The 22,319-nt window shown below is 42.7% G+C and overlaps 1 protein-coding gene across 2 annotated transcripts in view; it reads right to left on the bottom strand.

Annotated features, from left to right (window-relative positions):
• The window catches only part of SLC66A2 (solute carrier family 66 member 2), a 54,465-nt gene extending 40,295 nt beyond the window's left edge, over positions 1 to 14,170 (bottom strand). Inside the window, exons 1-4 of one of the 2 annotated variants that reach the window (XM_066992036.1) lie at positions 14,017 to 14,170; positions 13,481 to 13,796; positions 4,158 to 4,291; positions 133 to 186 (exon numbers count right to left, since the gene is read on the bottom strand). In XM_066992036.1, coding sequence (XP_066848137.1) covers positions 133 to 186; positions 4,158 to 4,291; positions 13,481 to 13,683 — 391 coding nt within the window. In that variant the 5' untranslated portion in view covers positions 13,684 to 13,796; positions 14,017 to 14,170. The remainder of the gene's footprint in view (positions 1 to 132; positions 187 to 4,157; positions 4,292 to 13,480; positions 13,797 to 14,016) is intronic. The other variant, XM_066992037.1, reaches the window with a different exon arrangement.
• Between the last annotated feature and the right edge of the window lie 8,149 nt (positions 14,171 to 22,319).

The following is a 22,319-nucleotide window of genomic DNA, read 5'->3' as shown; positions in this document are numbered from 1 at the left end:
AAACGTAATGCAAACATTTAATATAGAAGTGATCATGCAAGTGTTTTTAAAAATGGTTACAAAAAATGGCAAAGCATGAAATAGGTAGTTGAAAAGGCAACTTCATGCAGAGTGAGTTTGGACAGTACATACCCAGATAGGATCTCTTGGGAGGTGCTTTAATTTCTTCATCCTTACTATCTGCAGCTACATAAAAAAAAAAGTTGAGGGGGGAAAAAAAGGAAGGAAAGACAAAATAGACTTGTATGATTAAATGAAACAGTGGGTCTTTTAGTTCAAGTTTAGTCAGTTAGTATATTTTGCTTATAAAAAATAAAAGACAAAACAAAATGTGACAGAAATTTTAGTCTCCATGCTTTCTCTAATGCTCCCACCCAGTGATACTAAGATAGGGTCGAGCAGCAGGAAGGCCCAGAACGGTCTCAGTGAACATCCCCAACAGCAATTTGCTCAGGGGGAGAAAATTAAGACTTAAAAACAGTGGAACAAAAAGCTTAACTCTCACTTCATATATTTCTCACAATCAGAGAAAACAAGTTGTTAGCCCAAAAACATTGAATATATACACACGTATATAATCAGTTAATACAGTACAGTTGCATTACCTCCTGGAAAAATGCTGCTCTAAAATGGTTTCAAAAAGCCTCAGCTCAAGCTACTCATATCAACAAGGACAAAGTAGACCCCATCTGCAATCATTCTGCATACTAAAATTTTTAATTCTCCTTTTCCTGCCAGTTGAAAACCATGTATTGTGCAAGAGTGCTTTCCAGTGACACAATCAGAGCTCCTCAAGAGATCAAGATGCTATAATAAGATACAAGTTATAAAGCAGGTTAAGAAAATAAGCAGCCTGAAGGAAGATAAAACTGGACAAATGACCAGACAAAATCATCTTTGCATAAGACCAGACAACCACAAGTTCTACTTAAGGAGCCTTCACTATCCTGTAAGAAAAAGAGATGTCTAAGAACCTGTTTTTAACAAAAGTTGCCCACTGGTTTTCAGCAGAGTTCATATACTCAGGGTGCTTGACATCTGGCACAGTGCCTTAGGCATAACTGCAACTGAATCTTTGTCGAGAAGAGGGTAAAGGTTTATATTGGGGAAGAAAAGGAAGACCCTTAGTAGAGTGTCACTCCAAGCATATAAAGTCTCTGTCCTGGCCTGTCAACATTTCCAAGAGTGACTAGATGCTTTTAGCAGTCTGTATTTGTGAGCAACTTGCTTCAGCCTCCTGAAAAGGCCTTGATTCTGGAGTTGAGACATGAGTTAGGCACGTGGATTTTGTTTTTCAGTATGTAGCTCTCTAGCATGGTAGCATCATTATGACCCAGAAATAATACAGCATTTTGAACAAAACCAACTTTAACAAAATAAACCAGCACTGAACCTTGAGCCTTTCCGTACTGAGTCAACAAGACAGCATAAATACAGCTGGACAGACACCAATTTAAACACCAGCAATGAATAAGGGAAACTGTTACCACAACATTGGTGCCTGGAAATCTACATGTAAAACACTCAAGTTTGAATTAAAATGGTGTTGAATAAAGGATAAAAGACGGTAAGCTATTATTCATGCCTGTTGACTTCATCTGAGGACTTCTTCACATAAACACTACCTTTCATAGGTAGTAGTCACAGGCAGAAGAGAAAACTGCCCTATCATTACAGGGTTTAAAATAAAGTTTTGGTTGTTCTCTTGATGCTTTTTTTTTTATTTTCTTTCAATCCAGAACAGTTAAAAACAGGCTATACAGTCAAGTGTAAAAAAGTAATACAACAATTGGACATATAAAGAGGGCTTATTCTCTTTCCAATCAGTACGTGCAGTTTAAGGCTAAATTTACATATCCAGAACAAAAAGACAGAGAAGACAGCAGCAGCACAAGACGCGCTCTGCCACTTTCAACTTGCTTTCTCTTTGCAGGACTATTATTAAGTGACCTTACCGTGAGAATAATGAAAACAAAAAAAAAAGGAAAAGGAAAAGGTAACTCCCACATAGTTCAAGATACACTGATAAAAATATACTAATGTGACTAGGGAGGAAACACAGCATTTGCTAGTAATACAAGAAAGCAGTAAGAACAACTTCACTTTCTAAATATTTTGGATTATTTTGTAGAAACATTCAGAGGGAGGATAGAAATTAAAGAAGAAAAAGATTAAAATTGAAGACCAGCCATATGAGGGATTATAAATTACACTATCATACAGAAATCTTGCACCTTCCACTCAGGATTCTGAAATGTTCACGAAAAACACTGACTTCAAACCTAGCTTCCCACTAACCTGGTAAACTATGAGGAAAGAAAGTAAGTACACAGATTTATCAGCTTGTCTGAATCACCATAAAACTTAAGATAAGATTAGAAGTAGGATTAGAAATGCAGATCTCACTCGACATGCTTGAAATACAAACCCTCTTCTGCCTCACTTGAAAGGAGTTTAGTATGCAATTAAATGTTTATTCTGAGACATCCCATTACAGCTCGCAGAGTGTCAATGTCCTTAGTGTGTCTGTTTTGTCCGGCCTGATGACATTTGAGATTGATTTTTAAGTAAGTGATGAAAAATTATCACACATAAGAAAAGGATTTTAACTGGTCTCAAAGTTCGTGGGAGGATGCAAGTATTCCAACAAAAAGAAATGATTAAGGTCCACAAGTAAAAATCAATCTCTCTAGCTAGTAAAACACGTAACAAGCTGAGTTTCAGGAAAAAGGATCAAATGACACAGCACAACCTTGAGGAGTTTCCATTACCTGGTATAAAAAAATGTATGTCTTTCAGGAAGAGATGTTTAAAGAAGGCTATATACTAAACTGAATAGCCTCCCTTTTTGTCCAAAGGTTACTGAGGGAGCCTGCAAGAGCATGCATAAACATGCACAAGGATAATTTCACCTCATAAAGTGCAAACAGAGAAACCTTTCTGCCAGTTCATGAAATGCAAGCATTGAGAGGCAGAAAGCATACATATCCCTCCTAAATACTCCCCGGATTTAATTGCTGCTAAATATGGATGAAACTAAGTTTTTAAAACATTCATCCTGCCAGACTAACAATACTAGAGGACACGTTGGCTTTTGTTCAGGAGCTGCAGTGCAGCCCCCCTTCCACATGAATTTACTTAACTGAACAGTTTCACACTACACTCCACAGTGAGCAGGGATGGAAGTAGTTTCCTCAGCTATGAGATATATTACCCTACTGCACAGGCAGTATCCACTGCCTTCCAATGAAGGCCATGAATATCTGGAACTAAATCAAACCCTCGATTTTTAGGGAGTGAAGGAAGAGAACAGATGGAGAGAATAAATCATGCATCCATACTGGTAAAACAACTGCCAAAAAGCTGGTAGTATTAATTCTGATCTTGTTGGTAATAAGCTGTGAAATAAAATTTTGTAAGTCAAAGTCACTCTAGATAAAAAACAAAAACTATCCCTTTCGTGTCATTATCCGGGGGAGGGGAGAAAAACAAAGACATTCTGCAGAGCAAGAATATTTGATTACATAAAGGATAATACTCTGGTCCCAGCTGGAAGTATCAATGCCTAAAAATTAAATAAACAACTATATAAAAATATACGTGAAAGTTCCTGTAACTCCCACATTAAAAAAAGGAAAAGGTATACAAAAAGACAGTTCTGCATCTAAGACATGACAACACCTCCTGTTTTGATAGCCAATAATTTATTAAGCAGAAAATAAACTCTGTGCAAAAGCAAGTGTTGGCAACTGCAAAATAAGATCTCAGATAATAGTATATGATCAGGATCTAACTCCCACCTAAGAACACAGTAGAGAATATACTAGAAGAAAATTTCTTATGCAGGACAAGATCTTAAAAAATATCCAGGCTAGCATAACTGCATGACAGCCAGCTCTGTATCCTAGGGCATGACGTGAAACATTAAGAACTCCTACTTCCAGACTGAACCAAGACCCGTTTAAAATAAAGCTAAAACGTTAAACATTCATCTGGAAGGAAGTGGTTTCAAAAAAAAAAAAAAAAGTTCAAGTAGCACTACACTGATTCATCACGAAAGGAGACTGGGTTGCAATTCAGGCAGAACTTTTGTCCAAAACAAGTGCAATACACTTTCAAAAAGGTTCATTCTGCAACAACTAGTTCCTGTCACTAACCTGCAAAAGAGCGGCGTTTTATGTTTAGGTCGTTGGACACACGAACTTCAGTGCACAGTTTCAGCATCAGTAACATAGTAATGATCATGATAATGCTTTGCCACAAAAGAGGGGATTCAAAACGCCTTCCAAACCTAAAAAACAAAAACAAAAAACAAAAAGGAAAGGAAAATATATAAAACATCTCAAAGATCACAAATGTTGCATTCAGTTACTTTCATTCTTTCACCCTAAGCACCTGAAAAAGGAAACCCTAAACTACCCTTACTGAAACAGGTGTGAAAGGCCAGGAAGAAAAAGTCACTAGCTAAATCTAGATGCCCATATAGCAGGCTCAGAGTCACAATCCCCTTACAGGAGTAACAAGGTTGTTGGATAAAACATCCTCCCTGTGGACTGATCCTAGTAATTGTGAAACTAGAAGCTTAAGTTTTTGCTTCTCAAACCAGCAGCAAACCTATTATATTGAAAGGACAAGCAGATTCAACAGCAGTTGAAACAGCACAGAGACCGGAGAGTTACGCTGCACTAAGATCAGCTACATGTTCTCTCCATGTATATAGCCCATTGATTTCACAAGGACGTATTTCACAAGGACATCCGTGCAAAACTTATCTCTCTCAATTTTTTATTGTTGAGGACATTTGTCCTATAAAAAAATACCCACAGCTATTAGCTTAGTAGGATTAACATAACTTCCTCCTATAGAAAAAGGAAAAAAACATAAGCATCATGCTCTGTTTGCCTCCAGATATCTGAGCAGCAGGTCAGCAAAAAACACCAACTCACTCATCAGGTTATATCTAATTTGGACCAAGGTTTGGGAAAGGAAGAAGTCTAAAAGGTACTAGAACTGAACATTCACACTTTGTCCTCTCTTGCCCTCTCCGCTTTCCCCCCAGCCGCACATTCAATTTCCATTTGCTCACAGATGATGTGTGGTGGGGCCTACTGAGCTTTCCTGAACGTAACACAAAAAGAAAAATTTGGATCGTGGCCAGTCTCCGCTGAAAGGCTTTCTCTTCTATGCTTGCATAAGGTTCTGCCACATGAAAACAAGACCCTTCAGTGAAGGCTCATGACTCCAAGTTTCTCTTCCTGCATTGTTTGATGGACGTTCGGCAATCCTCACCAGGCATGCTCCTTAAATGGATTAGGGGTAAAAGGTGGAAGCTTTTCACATGCAACCCTCAAAGGGTATTAGATTAACAACAGGAAGGCTACACAACACACGGAGCTGCTTCTCTCTGCTCAGCTCTGAGGACGGAGATGCTGAGAATGGTGAAGACACATCGCTGTACTCCCCAGCTCCTTCAGCCTGCACCATGTTACACGGGCCTTCCAAGATCCCTGACAGCAGTTACTAACGCCTTTCTCCAAGCACATCATGCTGCCAGAGAACTCAGCTACACTGCCATCTGCAACCATGTCCGCCTCTGGACGGTGCCTGCTCTATGGTAAAATATCATTTCTTATGCCTGGGCTAGTTCAGTGGCAGAGCTCTGTTGGTAAAAAAAAAAGTTAGGTTCATCATCACACTCTCTTACATGATACTGAATTTACGCTACAACCATTCCAACAGAGATTTTTTTTTTCTTGTTATGAACCAACTGATAAGGGACAGGAGACCAGCTTCCTTGGAAATCTTCCTGTACGGAGCAGCCAACCAGCCCACACCAAGGAAAATGACTAAGTATTCCCTGCCTAATGGCACAGCCAGAAAACTACAACGCCTTGAGCCTCCACACCATCGTCAAAGACGCCACTGGAAGAGTAACAGTGACGTATACTTCACTAGTATATAGAAGTCCGACCCTTCCTTCTACCATCAGTGGATTTGTGGTGGGCCACAGCAGCCAGTATCTTAACACATTTGGAGGACCTCACGAGGAAGGAAGTAAAGAACACAACTGATACGTATAACTGCAAGCACAGAGTGCTCTGGCTTTCACTGCGCTGGGAACAAATGTAAGGTAGAAGGAACAAAAGTTGGCCCAGACTATGTCCCATGCCCATGATACCAAAGCTCATGCAGCCTCTGTTGCTGACTGTGGCCAAGGTCCCCTGAACCACTGGAATTTACTGCTGCTGTATTTGTCTCCTATTCAGGGAATGAGGAAAAACTGGCTAAAACTTAGTTAAAATTCACACACAGTTAAAACTTTTTACGCCAAGCTTAGAAAAACCCTCTCCAATTACAAATACACTTGCATTTAAAATCATAAGGTATTTAAGAGGGGCCGAGCTAGCAGTGCAATGAGCTAGAAACTATTCTGATGGTAAATCCAGCACAGGTTGCTGCAAGGTTATTTTCTCCCTGCTGATGAGACTACCGGTGATTCAGTAATGGCTGTGTGACAAATGCATGGCTTAGAGTACAAACATCCACCCACTACAAACACACATAAGCAAGGCCACCTGCTGTCTCGTTGTAACAATTTGCCATCACTACAGCCTTAACGTAAATGAGACTGGAAGTATTACTGCAGATCATCTCTAACAATTAAAAAAGCACATCAAAACCCTCAACACACAAGAACTGTTCTGTAAGCCAGAACTGTGAAGATTCTTATTAAAAACACACACACACCACTCCAAGCTGCTTGCTCTACTTCACACTGATATTAAGATCTGCCAAGGCAAGATTCCTCAAACCAGCTTGACCCAGGAGCACTACAAGATGCAAGCACTGCTGGGAGAGCAACCTGTCCCCGTGTTCTGTTTGCTCAGGATGCTTTCCTTTCTGTCCAGCAGATGTTATTCTTGCCTTTGTCAAGGCAGAAGCTGGGAGGGGAGGAACACTGAAGTAGACTAAGAGAGAAAGATGGAGAGCCTTAGGATACTAGAAGAGGTTCATAGAAAAGAACACCTTTGAAGCCTTGGGGATGACATCATTATTCTGCATTTTCACCCTACGACTACAGCGTTACGTGACGATGCAATCAACCATGACATTTGCAATACTCAAAGACCTCATACTTCAAATGTTGGATTACGTAGAGACAAAGTTTTTCACTGTAAAAATACTGTTAACAACAAGAAGACCTAGTACTAGTTATGTGTGCAAAATAAAGAAGAGGGTAGGGTCTTACATTTCATTAGTATTTCAACAGCCTTAAAATAATTAATGCGTGGTCAGGTGATGAAGACAAGAGGAGGAGACATTCAGGCCACAGCAGAAACTAACTAGTCATTGGGAAAACTACGTAATTCCATCAGTATGCCTCAATCCTACTGCAACAATCCTGTTAATGAAGTCCTGTGAAAAAGAAGCCCAAAATACATTAAACAGTATCTCTTTTCCTAAAACATCTCTCAAAAAGAAATTGACTGCTGTTGGTGCAGCCAGATCACCACCATCCCGACCGCGTTGTTTCCTCCTATGCTCACGGCCACCATTCCAGCTTCCAGCTGCTATCCCCAGCAGTGCCCAGCCTGGGGCAAGGCTTTCTCTTTGTGCTGTGCCCCTACACAGGGCCATCACAGCACTGCCGTAGCTCACAAAGGCAGTTCTACTCACCACGATAGTAGAAACCACCAAGCAACCAAAGCTACCACAGGCTTCACCACCCTGGATCAACTTTTCCAACTCTTTGGGAAGTTAAAAGATTCTAAGCAAGATGGAAAGCGTGCAGGACACTGCATGCCACCACCTGGGCCACAGGAAATAGCCCAAGGTAGCAGCATGACAGCTATCTTAAAAGACAGCCCACACAATCACAGAAGGTAATCAGCAAGAAGCTCAAGAAAGAAACTTGTTTAAAAACAGGATTTCCTTATGTGAGCTCCTCCTTGACATGTAAACTTCCAGGACATTACAGAGCACCCAAAACAAGCTTCCCACTTGGGCATACAAAATCCTACTTTACCTTTACTCTCTGTACAGAACAGCAGTGCATTTTGTACTTGGCATTTAAAAGGAGGAGGAGGAATTGCATAGCACTTTTGCTCTCAGCAGCTGAGCAAGACTCCACTAGCAGACCACAGGTAAAGCAATCTCTCAAAGTTACATTTACAGCATCATCTCACCCTCCCCGTATGGATAAAGCTACCAGTATTCGTTTTAGTAACAGAAGTCTTAAAAGTTTCCCCTTCCCACAGTACATCCTGCAGACCCCACTGGCCTACTATCTGAAGTCAAAGCAACACCCGACATCAGAACCTGATCCACAAGTGGCACTGTAGGTGCTGCAGCAAAATAAACATGTAGGAGCCTACCCCATCCAAAAGCAAGTCCAACACCTTCCTACAGATCACCTCCAGCTGCATACGTGTCTCAGTAAGCCTGTTAGTAACAGGAAGCTGATTCTACAGACTCCAGCAGAGAGCTCTCAATTCTACTGGCACTAGCTTTCAGAACCGAGTTTGTTTCAGATGAACTGATGTGGAACGGGAAGGGGGGGACACCTTTGCTCAAAAGTAAAAAATTCGGTAGTTTCCGCCTTTTCCCTTGCTGTCAGAACTTGTTTCCAGAGTTTGCCTTAAGGCAACACTTTTGCAATAACAACTCAAAAATTGGAAGGTTTTGTGTTACTTTCTGTTGTTTGGATTTCTCTGACGTTACTGCATGAGGCTTAGGCCACTGGCCAACAGAATTGCATCTCAAAACTCACGGAAAGAAGATCATCTTCCTTAAAAAAATATACAAGTTATGTTATACTACTACATGAAGCATTTTATTGACTGCACAACCGAAAAAAGTCCAAAGCCCTCTGGAAACAGCAGGAAGCTCTTGGAAACAGCAGGAAGCTTTTGGCTGAACTTTCCCAAGATACAACTAAAATGCCTACTGCTGACTTCTAGGGAATCTGTAGTTCTTTTTCCTCCAGCTATTTATTTATTCTGGTTTTAATAATATAAGAAACGGTAATCTATTTCATTATAAGCTCTGTTTCAAACACAAGAAGGGGGCAATGAAGGCAGGGAGAGAGAACTCTCGCAAATTCTTCTGCATGCTCCACTCCCAACTGATTACACAACTCTTCACCTTCTTATTCCTGTTCTCGATCACAGGAATTCAAAGCTAGTCAGCTGGCAAACTGAAGGGCAGACGAACCAAGCAGGCACGTTCATCTTTGTCACCACCGTGTTCAAGTGCCACAGTGAGCTCTGAAGCTGGCAGCCAGCCCTCAACTTCAGAACAGAATAAGACAACTTCACCAGATCATTGACCACCCCAAGCTCAAGCACCAGTAAAAGTGCGTATCCCTTGGATATTTTACCAACCGATCCAGAACAAGAAATCAGAGCTAACTCTAGCAAGTACAGTAAGAATCAGCTAACAAAAATGGTAACTGAAGTGCTTTATCAAAAATATAGAGGAAAATAAATTGACAGCAGACTTTTTGGAGCTTGTCATAGGTTTTTATGTGTAGCAGAACTAGGAAGGCAGTGAGTTTTGTACTGCCTCTTCATCTTTATCCACAGCGCAGACCTTCTCCAAGCCAACCAGCCCCGAAGCTGAACTGAGTGGAGAGTCAGAAATGATGATCTACGTGGTCTGAAGAAGACAGATAGGAGAAGCAGCACTGACTGACAAAGGCAGAGGACAAGAGCAAAGAAGCAGCTGATACTGACAATCAATTGCAACAAGCAGCTACCCTGGCGACCCAAAGTAAGCACTGATTTGAAGCATTATATAACTGTGTAACAATAGATTATTATTATGAAAACAAAACTAACTTTATAATGTCTAGCCACAGCACAAAATCTACTTTTCACATTAGCAAATGGAGACCCCACTGTGTGATGCTGTGGGCACAGACTGTCTATTTTTGATTTTTTTTTTAATCCTCTTTAAAAGGGACAAAGACTTAACAGGCTGCCAAGACATTAGACCAAAAGTTTGCAAGCCCAAACTTCTACTTTCTTTTTCCTAAATGAAAGCCATGTATGCATAAACAAAGTGAAACGGACTCATGCACACTGCTATCCGTGTGTGGTTTTCATTTTTGCAGGCCAGTCCTCTCCCACTGCTTTTCCATGAAGGTCTGGCATAAAGCTCACTACTGGAACAGACAAGGCCAAACACACCAAAGTGAAAGCAGAACTCTCTTTCTAAAGATGAAGTTTTGAGATGCTCTGAAACAGAGAAGCATGAAAAGTGGTTTAGTAGATAACGTGTTACCGTCATCACCAGCAAACGTACACTCTTCTCTTTGAACAAGCCACAAAACTAATGGTTTAGGTGGGAGGAAGATGAGGAGAAGAAGCAGCCTACTAAGTCCTCTGACTTTAAAAATTGCTTACCATTAGAAACAGTGTAATCAGAGGAGAAGAAATTGAAAAGAGATAACTGGAATCAGGATTATCTTTGCTCTCAGAAGTGCTTTGTTCATTAGCTACCATCACAGTGCTACCACTCCACCTACAAAAATATGCCAAGAACTGGAAATAAATACTCTATTTGGAGAGGAGGTCAAACTCCATGACAACATCAGAGGGAGAGGAGTAGAGTTCTAGGAACGTGTGGAATCTGCCCATTCACAAATAGGAAATGAGGGAATTGTCCCAGAGCTTAAGTGAACAGGCAGAGTAGAGCCAGAGGGGAGAGGTGGGACTGGATGCCTGGACATCTGTTATGACTGACACAGATACAGAAAGACCAGCACACAGAAGAATGAAAACACATAGTAAACATGGCATAAAAGGCAGGAACTGTCTGTTCCTGTTGTGTATGGATCGAAAAAATGTGACATTCAGCTCTGTGACCCTTGTATTTAAGAAAAATATATGAAATTAAGGAAAATCTGAAAGTAACAACAGAAACAATCAGCAAATTAGAGAAACGTCTTTGAAGTCAAAAAATAAACAAACAGCCATGCTAAGAAATAATTAGAGCCTGCAAAGCAACACAATTAGAACCTGAGAGTTTTTAAAGACTACCATTTTAAGTACTTATTTTTGGATCAGGGTGGAGGGGAAGTCAGGAAGGATGAATCTGGCACATACATGGTAACAAAGTAATGAAGAGAAACTAAAAACAATTGCAAGTAACAGCCAAATGTCACTGAAGATTTCAAAAGAGAGACCTGTGTTAAGGTCTGGATTGATTTGCTAAAAAGAAAGAGGATTAGTCTTATCAACTGGTACTTTGAAAGTCAGATTGGGGAAAATTATATGCAAAACAAAATAAACAGCTCTGTTCAAGCACAAGAATGGATCAAATTATTCAATAAATTTAAAATCAAATATACCAAAACCTTCTAATTCCCTCCAATGACATATATGATTAAAATAATTCTGACGCTTATGTCACATTACCTAGAGTGCTGCATCCCAGATAAGGTACATAATATCATCAGCTATAGATGACGTTAAGCAATTAACAGAAAAATCGTTTTGCCAAGTTGCTCTGTAGGTGCATTTAAAACATGTTCCAATAAATCTGAGGCTCTCGCTCTATCTTACTTTAACCAACCATATGGCCAACGACAATATCCACCCTCAATACTGTATTTGTGACTTACTGGTGTTTATTGTGGACTAGTAGGGATGCCTAATCTTTACAAGAAGAGAAACTAAATTTTGTCTCTCCGTGAACACTGAGTTATCGTTATGCAAGTCTTCTTTCCTGTCTTTTAGCTAAACAGAAATAGAAAGAAACACTTCATTATAAGCATAGATAGAAATGTTTCTGCAGGCTCATGCCTACAGTATAACCCTGTGGAAGTGGCTGTTTCACAAGCCAGCAGCATCCCTTACGCTCCTGCTGTAGCCATGCCAGATATGTCTACGTATATGTATGAAGCCATTCAGTGTCACTGACGAGCTCTGAGATGACCAGAGCGCACACAGAACTACTATGCGTCAAGGAGTAATACTATCATATAGCTTAAATACACGCAGCAAAAAATAAAAAAAATAAAAAATAATCATAAAAAAAATAAATCACATAACCAATGTAACTGCATTTTCTCTCTTTTCAAATGCTGACAAAGCTTTAAAGGTTAGTATCAAAAAAATTTTTCACTACTCACAGTATTTATTCCTGTGCACAACTCTTAATGAGATACACTTAAAATCAACTCAAAATAAGATTTTTCAGTTCTTCCGTACTCCATATCTCATTTAACAGATGCACTCTCTTGGGTTACCTAGGAACTGCCAGCATCTCCATTCAGCTGTAAATCATTTGTATATTTCAGCTTCCTCAGTAAAACAAAACAAAAAAAATCTTTAATTTCTCCCCTCCTGTCAGCTCCTCTACTCTCCTTTTGCTTTTTCCAACATGTATTCCATACACTTCTCTTGCAAATGCTTTCTCCCCAAGAAAACAGAGTTCCAACGCAACAAGTAGCTCTGATCTAGTGATGATTCCTCAGTTCAACTGCTAGCTATGGTCTCAGAGGGTCCACTGTTTTCCCTGCTCTAGTGTAATACTGATTTTGCTGAAGAAGAATCCAGAAAGCTGCATATACTTAAGAAAGTAGCGAAGCTTTAAAAAGAAACTGGAAACCAACAGAAGGAAGTAGCTTGTTATCTATCAGTCCTTTGCAGACTACGAAGCACTATTTTAAGTCAAAATATTCTTAGAATAACTGTTCTTGGTTGCAGTCATTTCCCAGACTTCCTCATCATTGGTTTGTCAAATATGTTACCAATGCTGCAGCACCTACATTATTAGAAGTAACAAGGAATGTAAGTTAATAAAATTTATTCACGGAAATCACGCACGCCCTAATAAAACATTCTTTGTTCAACAGCACAAGATCAAACTATGAAAAAAAAACGTGCCTTTAAATATTGAAAAGTATGTTGGAAACAGGAAGAATGTGCTTTGAAAAACAGCCCACCATTTTCCTGCTTATCAAATTACGATGCTTTCATCTGTGGAGCTCCGGAAGTGAACCTCCTCTGAAGCCAGCTGGCATCTCAGGAAAATGCAGGAACATCTGGCAAGCGTCCCAGCAACTTTAATACCTACTAGATGTTAAAACAAGCGCGCAGGACTGGGGCCTTCACTCAAAGAACAGAGCTGGGGGGGAAAGGGAAAGATAAAAGAGCAAGAGAAAAGGTCTGACTTAAAATAAACCATTTTTATTTACCAATGAGTCAAAAAATGTTGTGTTCGGAACACCAGAAGACTAGTGATCAGATCTGGCAAGGGCAACACGCAGCATTCCTGTGCCCAGTTCGTTTCACTCGGCGCAGATTCAGCCACTAAGGGCAAAACAGTTTTTTGATGTTGAAGACAGGGGAAGAGAAGTACATAAATGGTATTATTTCCTCGAATATTCTAAATCAGAGCTCGGAAGCCAGAATACGAGCGCGAAGGCTTAAGAGCGTGGAGACCCACGCCCGTGCGTGCAAAACCCACTCACCAGAAGAGTATCCGCAGGATGTTTGCCACCAGCAACACCAGGCAGACGTAGGTGGAGAAGCCCTCGGCGTTCTGCGTCCGCCTGATGTCCCTGTACTGCGGGATGTAGGGCACCACGCCGCCGAACACCATGGCCCCCGCGGCGCCCCACGCCACCAGCTGCCGCACGGGCACCAGCAGCCACTCCAGGCCGTCCGTCTCCATGGCGGGGGCGGGCAGGCGGGCCGGGCCGCCGCCGGGGCGCCGTCGCTTTCAGCCACGCGCCTCGCCGGGATGCGGCGCCGCCGCCACCGCGGCCTCCCTCGGGCAGCCGGGACCTGGCGGGGGGGGGGGGGGGGGGGAGACGGGAGGCGTGAGCGCAGCACCGAGGACGGGCGAAGGGGAGCGGGGCCGCCTGCCCGCCCCGCGCCCCTCCGACCGCAGCCCCGCCAGACCGGTTCTCGGGCGGGGCCTCCCCCGCCCCTCCCGCACGCCGCAACCGCCCCCGGCCGGCGGCTCCCCCCCGGCTCACGCCCGCCCGACGCCGCCGGCCCCGACCTGCTCGCCGCGCTGCGGCCCCCGCCATGCCCCCTCCGCTCCCGGCACCGGGCCGCGAGCCGGCGGCAGCGGCGGGGCCCCGGCGAGCCCCGTGACGCCGCGGGGACCGGCAGCGCCTCCGCCAATGGGCGGCGAGGCCGCCCCGCCGCCCGTGCGCGCGCGGCCGCCGGGGCTGCGGCCGCCGTGAGGGGAGGCCGGGCCTGAGGGAGGGCTGCCCGCCGGTGCCCTGGGAGGGCAGCTGTTGTTAACGTAAATAGCGGTGTTTTGAGGAAACCCCGCGAAATCGTTTTGAGGAAATACGTATTGTGAAGCAACGGTTCATCCCTATAGAAGAAGCCGCACAGGCTGGCTCCAGTGCTCCATATTAGCTCCCAGAATAAATCCCGGGCGTTTTAAAGTCATTTAGGTTCGTTTAAGATGAAAACGTAAGGGTAAAAATAATAAATCATCAACACGTTGCTGCTTGAGCGTAGCTCAGATCTGGTCACTTAAAAAGGTCCTCGTTGTTCAGGAATTAATCTAGTCACGTAAGCTAAAATGATTACCGATGCCAGGCTGGGTAACAGGTGCAATGACAGGTTGGCTTCAACTCCTCAAGCTGCTCGGCCACACAACAGCTTGTGCCAGCACAGGGGGGCACTGCTCAGGTGTCAGAATAAGCAGCTGAACATCCTCTGGCAGCAGTGCCAACCTAAGGTGCTCCCTGGCTAAGCACAACATACAGCCTGGCACACGGAGTATCCCACCACAACAGTCCCAGCAAGGCTCTGACAGGAGAGTCCTGCGGAGAAAATCTACAGCTTGGGAGATAACAGCTGGTTTTAAACATTGCCTCACCGAGGAAAAGTTCAGCAGCCTACAGGCCTGGGTTCAGCCAGATGAAGGTGTTCAGCCTCATAAGGGTTTACATCAAACTACTTTTCTATTTGTCCAATAGTTAGTAGCTTTGAGGGAGCTCAGAAGGACCACTGCCGTGGTGTAAAAGCAGAGCCTACCATGGAAACAGTACTGCTACACTGCCAGAAATCAATCCGAGTGAACTGCAGACAAAAAGAGGTGTATTTAGTTTTCCCTATGGACTGGCAAAGTTCCCCCTTCAGAATATACATCTCTAACTATCTGTATCTTTCATTTGGTAGAACTGTATTACCCAGTCAGAAAACAACAGCAGACAGGACGCTTCACACCAGGTCTTTGAAGACTAATATTAATCTTCTATGATAACATGCTGTAAGAGGATTGAAATTGAGTATGTGAGCAACTTTAGTCACCTAGGTACAAACTAGCTCCCAGCAGTTAGTATTTTGGTAACAGCACGGTACCTAAACTTCTAATGGTAACTTGAACTTTGATTTATTCCAACTAAGAAATCTGACAGAGATGGTACCTATCCAGAATTGTCCTGTCTTTGGATAGAGTTTACGCAAGATGAAGGTGTTGAATAGACATGGGATGTTTTCAAATGGATTTTAACATTGGAGAGGTAGAAAATTCTTATATAAGGTTTTGCTTTTTGCTTTGTAAATAGGTCTACTGAATTAGGAGAGTTAGAAGAGGCTTGTTTCTACAATTGGATCCATGTACCCATATTATCAGCAGAAGGATGCTAGGGCCTTCAGGGACACTTGGGAGACAAGAATCAACCATCCATGTTCAACCAGTTTCCAGACTGAAGCCTTGGCAACTTCTCTGCAGTTTGGGGTTGTTTGTTTATTTGTTTTCTGTGGGGAGGGGGTGCTTCACAGGTCATCATTGCAGTAGCAAAAGTAGCAGATTGTTGCAAGTCTTCTACCTGGTCTGTCGTTCTGACAATTCTTTTTAAAAGATGAGTATTGAAATTATTTTATAATCTACATTAGACAAATGATGTTACACTGAAGCAAACATAGGAAGTCCCTGCAAGACAGACTAAAGACACAGTGCAGATAAGGTCCAAGCCTTGAATGCATTGCACAATAAATGCTGTCATAAGGGTTATGTGAATTCCTGCAGTAGCCAAAATTCCCTTCAGTTATCGCATTTTATCTCATCCTATAAATAGAGTCACAGTGAGATTAAAAGGAAATATTCACTGTACTGTTCATAAAACCAGTAAATGAGTACATTGAAATTGACCATTCCTACCAAGATATATTATCACTAAATCAGCTGTCCTCTTCACTTCACACTTGATTTTCTGAAGCAACCCTGTTGCAGCTGGTGGCAGAAGCTGCCTCCTGGACCATTTGAAGCACAGGTGAGTCCCTGTTTTTGCAACTGATAGAAAGAATCAAACTAACATTAATGGGAGAGGCTGTTTTATTGCTGATCTTCACCACCTTTTCTTCCTCCTTCTGCACTGTTCTTTGTAAACTGACCAAAATCTCCACAGACCAGTGAGTATAAATGTGGGTGCAACACCCACTGGTTTGACAAGGAATTTCCTCTCCATTTTTAGGGCAGACCTACAAAACATGTGTCTGGCATACAAGCCCATCTCCCTCTCACTCCGCATAGTGGTGGCATGCTCCACTTTGCTGTGTCGCTGCGTCCCTTGACTGCAGAATCACCTCAGCCAGCTCCTGGTGGCAGAGCAGCCAGCAGGCAGCCCCCACTTGGCACTGGTGACCACTCCACTTGTGTGGCCTTGCCTTTATCTAACAGTGCGGGAAGGAGTTGTCACGTAAACAACTTTTATGAATGGAGTTGTTCACTTGTAAGAGAATTATTTAATAGCTCGAAGGACCAAAAAGAAGGAACTTCTCTCTATGGACAGGAACTGCACAGCATCCCTTGGGAACATCCATCCAGGGTCCATCTGATGCTGCATGAACATATAGTGCCCAGCATTTGAAGGGGCACTAGATTTACTTCCTATTCCTCTTCTTATTCTGTCTTATAAAAACAGCTGTTTTATTAAGCCATTTGTTGTCATCAGGCCTTCATTACTGAGATGCAAAAAGAGCCCTGTACTGTCTCTCTCTCCCTCACTTCACTCCCCAGTGCAAAACACTTACTAATTACTGGACCACTGCATTCAGCAAGGGGCTTTTGATACTGAGGAAAGAGACATTGTGGTGGGCTGACCCCAGGCAGCAGAAAAGACCCTACAGAGCTGCTCACTCCAACAGGATGGGGGAAAGAATCAAAAGGGCACAAGCAAGAAAAAAAAAACTAATGGGTTGAGATAAAGACAGTTTAGTACATGAAGAAAAACAAGCGATGCAATGGCAACCACTCACCACCTCCCACCAGCAGAACTATTCCATCTTTTGCCCAGATTCCAACCTCTTCAGCACAGGCCTTTTCATCAAATTTTGTACTCTTTCCATCATACCCCTGCCCACACCCTTACCACATTTAATCTCTGCATATAAAACATACATTCTGCGGTGGCCATGAGGCACCTAAACAAAGACAGGCAAGGCTATGGGATTTGAGCAGGGGGCCTTCCCACGTGAAGCTGGATCACCATTCCTATGCTGCAAAAGCTGCTTTGCCTCACCAGTGTGGTGGGACACAGGCAGATCCTTACCTGTCACACGTTTTTTTTCTTCAGCTGGAAAGCTCCATCTGGCACCTACAACATCCAAGCATAAAAAGCAAGACTGCAGGGTGATTTGAATGTAAACTCCAGATCTGGTGCCAGGTGTGCCACTGGTGGGCCACAGGGACAGACTTTGTTCCCTTTTCCACTGTGGATTTGTCGTCCGGTCCCCTCCTGCAGCAGTTCAGGACAGGAATTGCACAACAAATGCTCCTCTACCATCACTGCTCAAGGACAGTAGGAACAAGGTTGGAGCAGAAAACAGCACAAGTAGCATCTTTTGCCACCCATGCCTGAGAAAGAGAGCTTGAGATTTCTGGATTACAGCATAATAGTTTGGTCAACAGCAGCTAGACAGGTGATTTCACACAGCTATGAGTTATACAAAACTCTTCTCACAGCCAAAGGACACTACCACTCCAGTCTCCATAGCCGAAGCATCTGCAGGTGGGCGTTCTGCTCCTCCTACAAACGCACATTTATCCCCAGTGCAGAATACTTAGCGAGAAAACTATACCCTATTTTCTCTTACAGTTACTTGGTGATACATGACACCCTACTTCCCACAATGAACTTCTCATAAAGAATATCTTTAACCCTGACTGTTTTCTTTCTGGAGAAATTTGTAGAAAGGGGCTGACTGAACAAGCTTCACGTTTAGGGGATTCATAAGCAGCAGAAACAAAAAGCAACAACCTCGCTGAAGGCAAAACGTGTCAATCAGGAATCAGGTTTCCTGACCACTGGAATTACCCCTTTCTCCTCAGAGACACAGAACTTGAGATTTGAAACATGCACAAACACCCAGGTTTTTAATCTTCACCTCAAATGACTCACCTTTCAAAGAAGTGTTAGACCTGCCAGACACTGCTGACCTCAACTCCTCTTCTCCATGCCTGAAGCATTTACATTTCACTCACCACACCTTTTCATACTTTAAAATAACAATAACGTTACTTCTCCTGATGTTACCAGATGAAAGAAAACTGATGCCTTCACCAGTGAGTATTCCAGTGGAACAAGTTTCCAGTGAACTAGATTATGCCGAGTCAAGAGAAATAAACATTCACAGCTTGCAAGAAACACCAGCTACATTTAGGATTTCAACATACAAAATCTGATTACCTAGCAATGACAGATGCTTTTTCTGCACATTATATCCTTCCGAACAATGACTGCAAACTGTGATGTAAGAGAGACTTCCTAAGAGACAGGGAAAGACCAAGCAAAGCACGACGCAAACACCCAACTGTCCAGTTTGGTAGCAGAAATAGCACATCTGTGGTGCAAGAACTAGCTTGTACCTAGACCACTTCTCTTCAGAATAAAATTTTAACAATTGCTCGTGCCTGTGCCACCCTCCCAATAAAAAATGCAAAACCCCCAAAAGCTGCAGCGTGATTTGCATACCGCCTTCTGATCTACAGTATGACAAGCTGCTACCACACCATGGTGTCCCAGGAATGCTTGCCTTCCTGTCTCCTTCTAAGATTAAATTTCCTGATCTCTTTCTTACCAAACACATGTTTGGGTTGTTTTTTGTTGTTTTGTTGTTGTTGGGAAGCTCTCTCTCCATCACCATCACTGCTCCAAAGCAGCCTTGAGCCAGACATGCTCCAAGTACACGACTGAAGGATTCCTGACCCCTGTTATACGAAATCTCATTTGTTAGCAAAGAGGAAAGGGAAGGGTCTTCACATAACACCTGAAAAACAAGAATAATGCTTTTCTACAAAACAATTCCTCTCTCTCCCCACAATGCGGGCTTTTACAGCATGGTGTCTTATAGTAATGGCATTGACAGAATGTAGAACTGTAAATGCTTAAAAATATTTTTACTTCCTATCTTGCTGCCCTGACATCTCCTTCCAGAATGAGAGGGACTGGAATTTCCCTAGAAAAGAGGAAGAAGTATGCTCTGGCTATCATAAAAGCACAGTTTGAAGAGTTCATAGTACAGGCCTACAATTCTGAAATAGAATGTAAGAAGATGGCTCCCCACTTTCTAGGTCAACCCATTTTTATTTTTATTTCATGCGCTTCATACCAAGGACATTTTTAAATTGAAAGAGACTAAAGTCCAAGACTTTTTCTGAAAGAAAGTAACATAGAGCCTATTTTGGATGGGAATTGAATTTACATTGTCAAATCTCTTCCTCTCTCTGGCCCCCTCAAGATCTGTTTCTGTATTCATTACCGACATCAACTTCCCTTTTAATAAATGAATTGTTCTTTACTTATTGGAGTAAGTACTCATAAATACTAGTAGCACTGGCTATTTATGGGTTCTCATCTAAACCTATGCCTTTGAAACCAATAAAAAAAAAAAAAACATTTTTGCTCAGGTTCTATTAGCCCATGAATGCACTCCTAACATGGACAACTCTTTAAAATACAGTTCATTTATATTCCTGGATTTCAGACCCTGGAAATGAATGTAACAGCTCAGCTCTGAAAAATTAAGCCCTGTAAGGAGGGAGAGAACAGTGGACAGCAGGGCCAAGCTGAGAATGCTATTTTAAGTATATTCTTTGCTAAGCAAAACTGTCTTCTGTTTGTCCCCTCTATTCTTAGGTTTGCTGAACTTTGGAACTTTTCCACAACCATTTTTTGGATTTACAAACACTTTTATTTCTACTCCATAAAAACAGCTTTGTACTAGCCATACACAACTACATGTTTCAGAGTCATAGAATATCCTGAATTGGAAGGGACCCTCAAGGATCATCGAGTCCAACTACTGGCTCCACAGAGGGCCGACCACCATATGTCGGAGAGCACTGTCTAAACACTTCTTGAACTCCGGCAGGCTCAGTGCCATGACCGCTGCCCTGGGGAGCCTGTCCCAGTGCCCGACCACCCTCTGGGTGCAGAACCTTTCCCTAACCCCCAGCCTGACCCTCCCCTGTCCCAGCTCCATGCCGTTCCCTCGGGTCCTGTCGCTGTCCCCAGAGAGCAGAGCTCAGCGCCTGCCCCTCCGCTCCCCTCGTGAGGGAGCTGCAGGCCGCCATGAGGCCTCCCCTCAGCCTGCTCTGCTCTGGGCTGAACAAACCCAGGGACCTCAGCCGCTCCTCATACTTCATGCCCTCTAGACCCTTCACCATCTTGGTAGCCTTCCTCTGGATGCTAATAGTTTTATGTCCTTATATTGTGGTGTTTTTAACTGCACACAGTACTCAAAGGTGAGCACTGTGAGAACACCAGCGCAGAGCAAGACAATCACTTCCCTCGGCCAGCTAGTAATGCTATGCTTGATGCACCCCAGGATATGTTTGGCACTTTTAGCTGCCAGGGCACACTGTTAAACTAACTATTAAATTTATTTATGGAAGCCGTAAAACAAAACCGGGGGGGGGGGGGGGGGGGGTAGGGGGGAGGCAGGGAAAAGCATGATGAATATTTCCTTTATTCTCCAGTCTCCTTCACACTTTAAATTGCCCTTCTTCCATTGCTGTACTGGCTGAATATCTTGTGGCTTTTGTTCTTGTTGTTGTTGTTTGTTTGTTTTTTGTCATGACCCCACTTACCTGCCTCACCAACAACGAGAACTAGTCGGAGTCTCACCTAGCCATTGCTAAAATGCTGCACTACACAGGTTTAGTGCAATTCTCACAAGCTTGTTGTTCGTATGATGAATCCTCCGTATTTCCAGATGTTTCTGTACATCTGCAAGCTCTTCACCACAAACAGAACTTTATTCAAGATAGCTTGACCCAAGGAGCCAGAATCTTTTCAACTGCCTCAAGGGGAAAATGCAGCTGCATAAGAGGGAAGCTTACGTAGCTGTTCTGGCAAGTGGGAAAACCAGCAAGACTATTGTTGTTATCTGGAGTAAGAATGCAAAAACAGTACAGCTCTACTATCTACTCTCAAGGGAAAGGAGATCTAGCAGCAACTAATAAACATGTAAGAAGCAAAAATTGTTTCTTATTATTTATGCAACAGAATGAAAAAGCTATGTGGATGCAGCGAGTTGCTACGTACAAATGCAAAGTGTATCAACATAGATTTATTTTTCAAATTGTTTTATCTGGAAGACTTCTAGAGCAGTGTGATGCTGCTAGATTACTCAAACTCTGAAAAACTTGCTTGATTTTTCTTTCTACAACAGGAAAGGCAAAGAGAAGAATCTGCAAGAATAGGAAGATAAGGATGTACAGAGGAGATGCCATGATTATGGGAAGCAGGTAGCAAAGGGGAGATTTGTTTTGATGCCAGAACCTCACCACAGAGATTACCACTCCCTCCTAAATCAGGTAGGATAACGTCAAAAGGAAAAACAATTATGTTTATTAAGAAAGATACCAACTGGTAGGCTTACAAAAAATAATCCTTCCAGCATTTGAGGTTACTAGCTCAGCAGAGAGAATTATTATGGAGGAAAGCACTGTTACGTATTTGGCACACCTGTGAAAAACAGACTAAGGAAAGCTATTGCCCAACAGTAATATTCTAATTATACAGGCACTGTAAATTGAAAACCTCTTCATTTGCATCAGGCAACAGTTACAGCACCTGGAATACTCTACATACAGTAAGACACGTTTGCAACAGATAGACCGGGAGGTTTTTGTGCTGCAAAATTGAAAACCATGGATGACCTACGTGCTAGCTGGGCTGCTAGGAGGCAGCACGCAATTCTTGTCAATGCCTTTGGTCCTGTCTGTTTAGATGTTCTGGTGCAACAGGCTTCAAAGAGCACAGGTATTTGGGCCACTCTGTATTATAAAACTAATTACAAGGAAAAAGGAAACAAACTTAAAAAAAAAAAAAAAAG

The sequence above is a fragment of the Anser cygnoides genome, chromosome 2, assembly GCF_040182565.1.
Source record: "Anser cygnoides isolate HZ-2024a breed goose chromosome 2, Taihu_goose_T2T_genome, whole genome shotgun sequence".
NCBI lineage: Eukaryota > Metazoa > Chordata > Aves > Anseriformes > Anatidae > Anser > Anser cygnoides.
The sequence above is the reverse complement of the archived record's forward strand: the minus strand, read 5'-3'. Positions and strand labels throughout refer to the sequence as shown.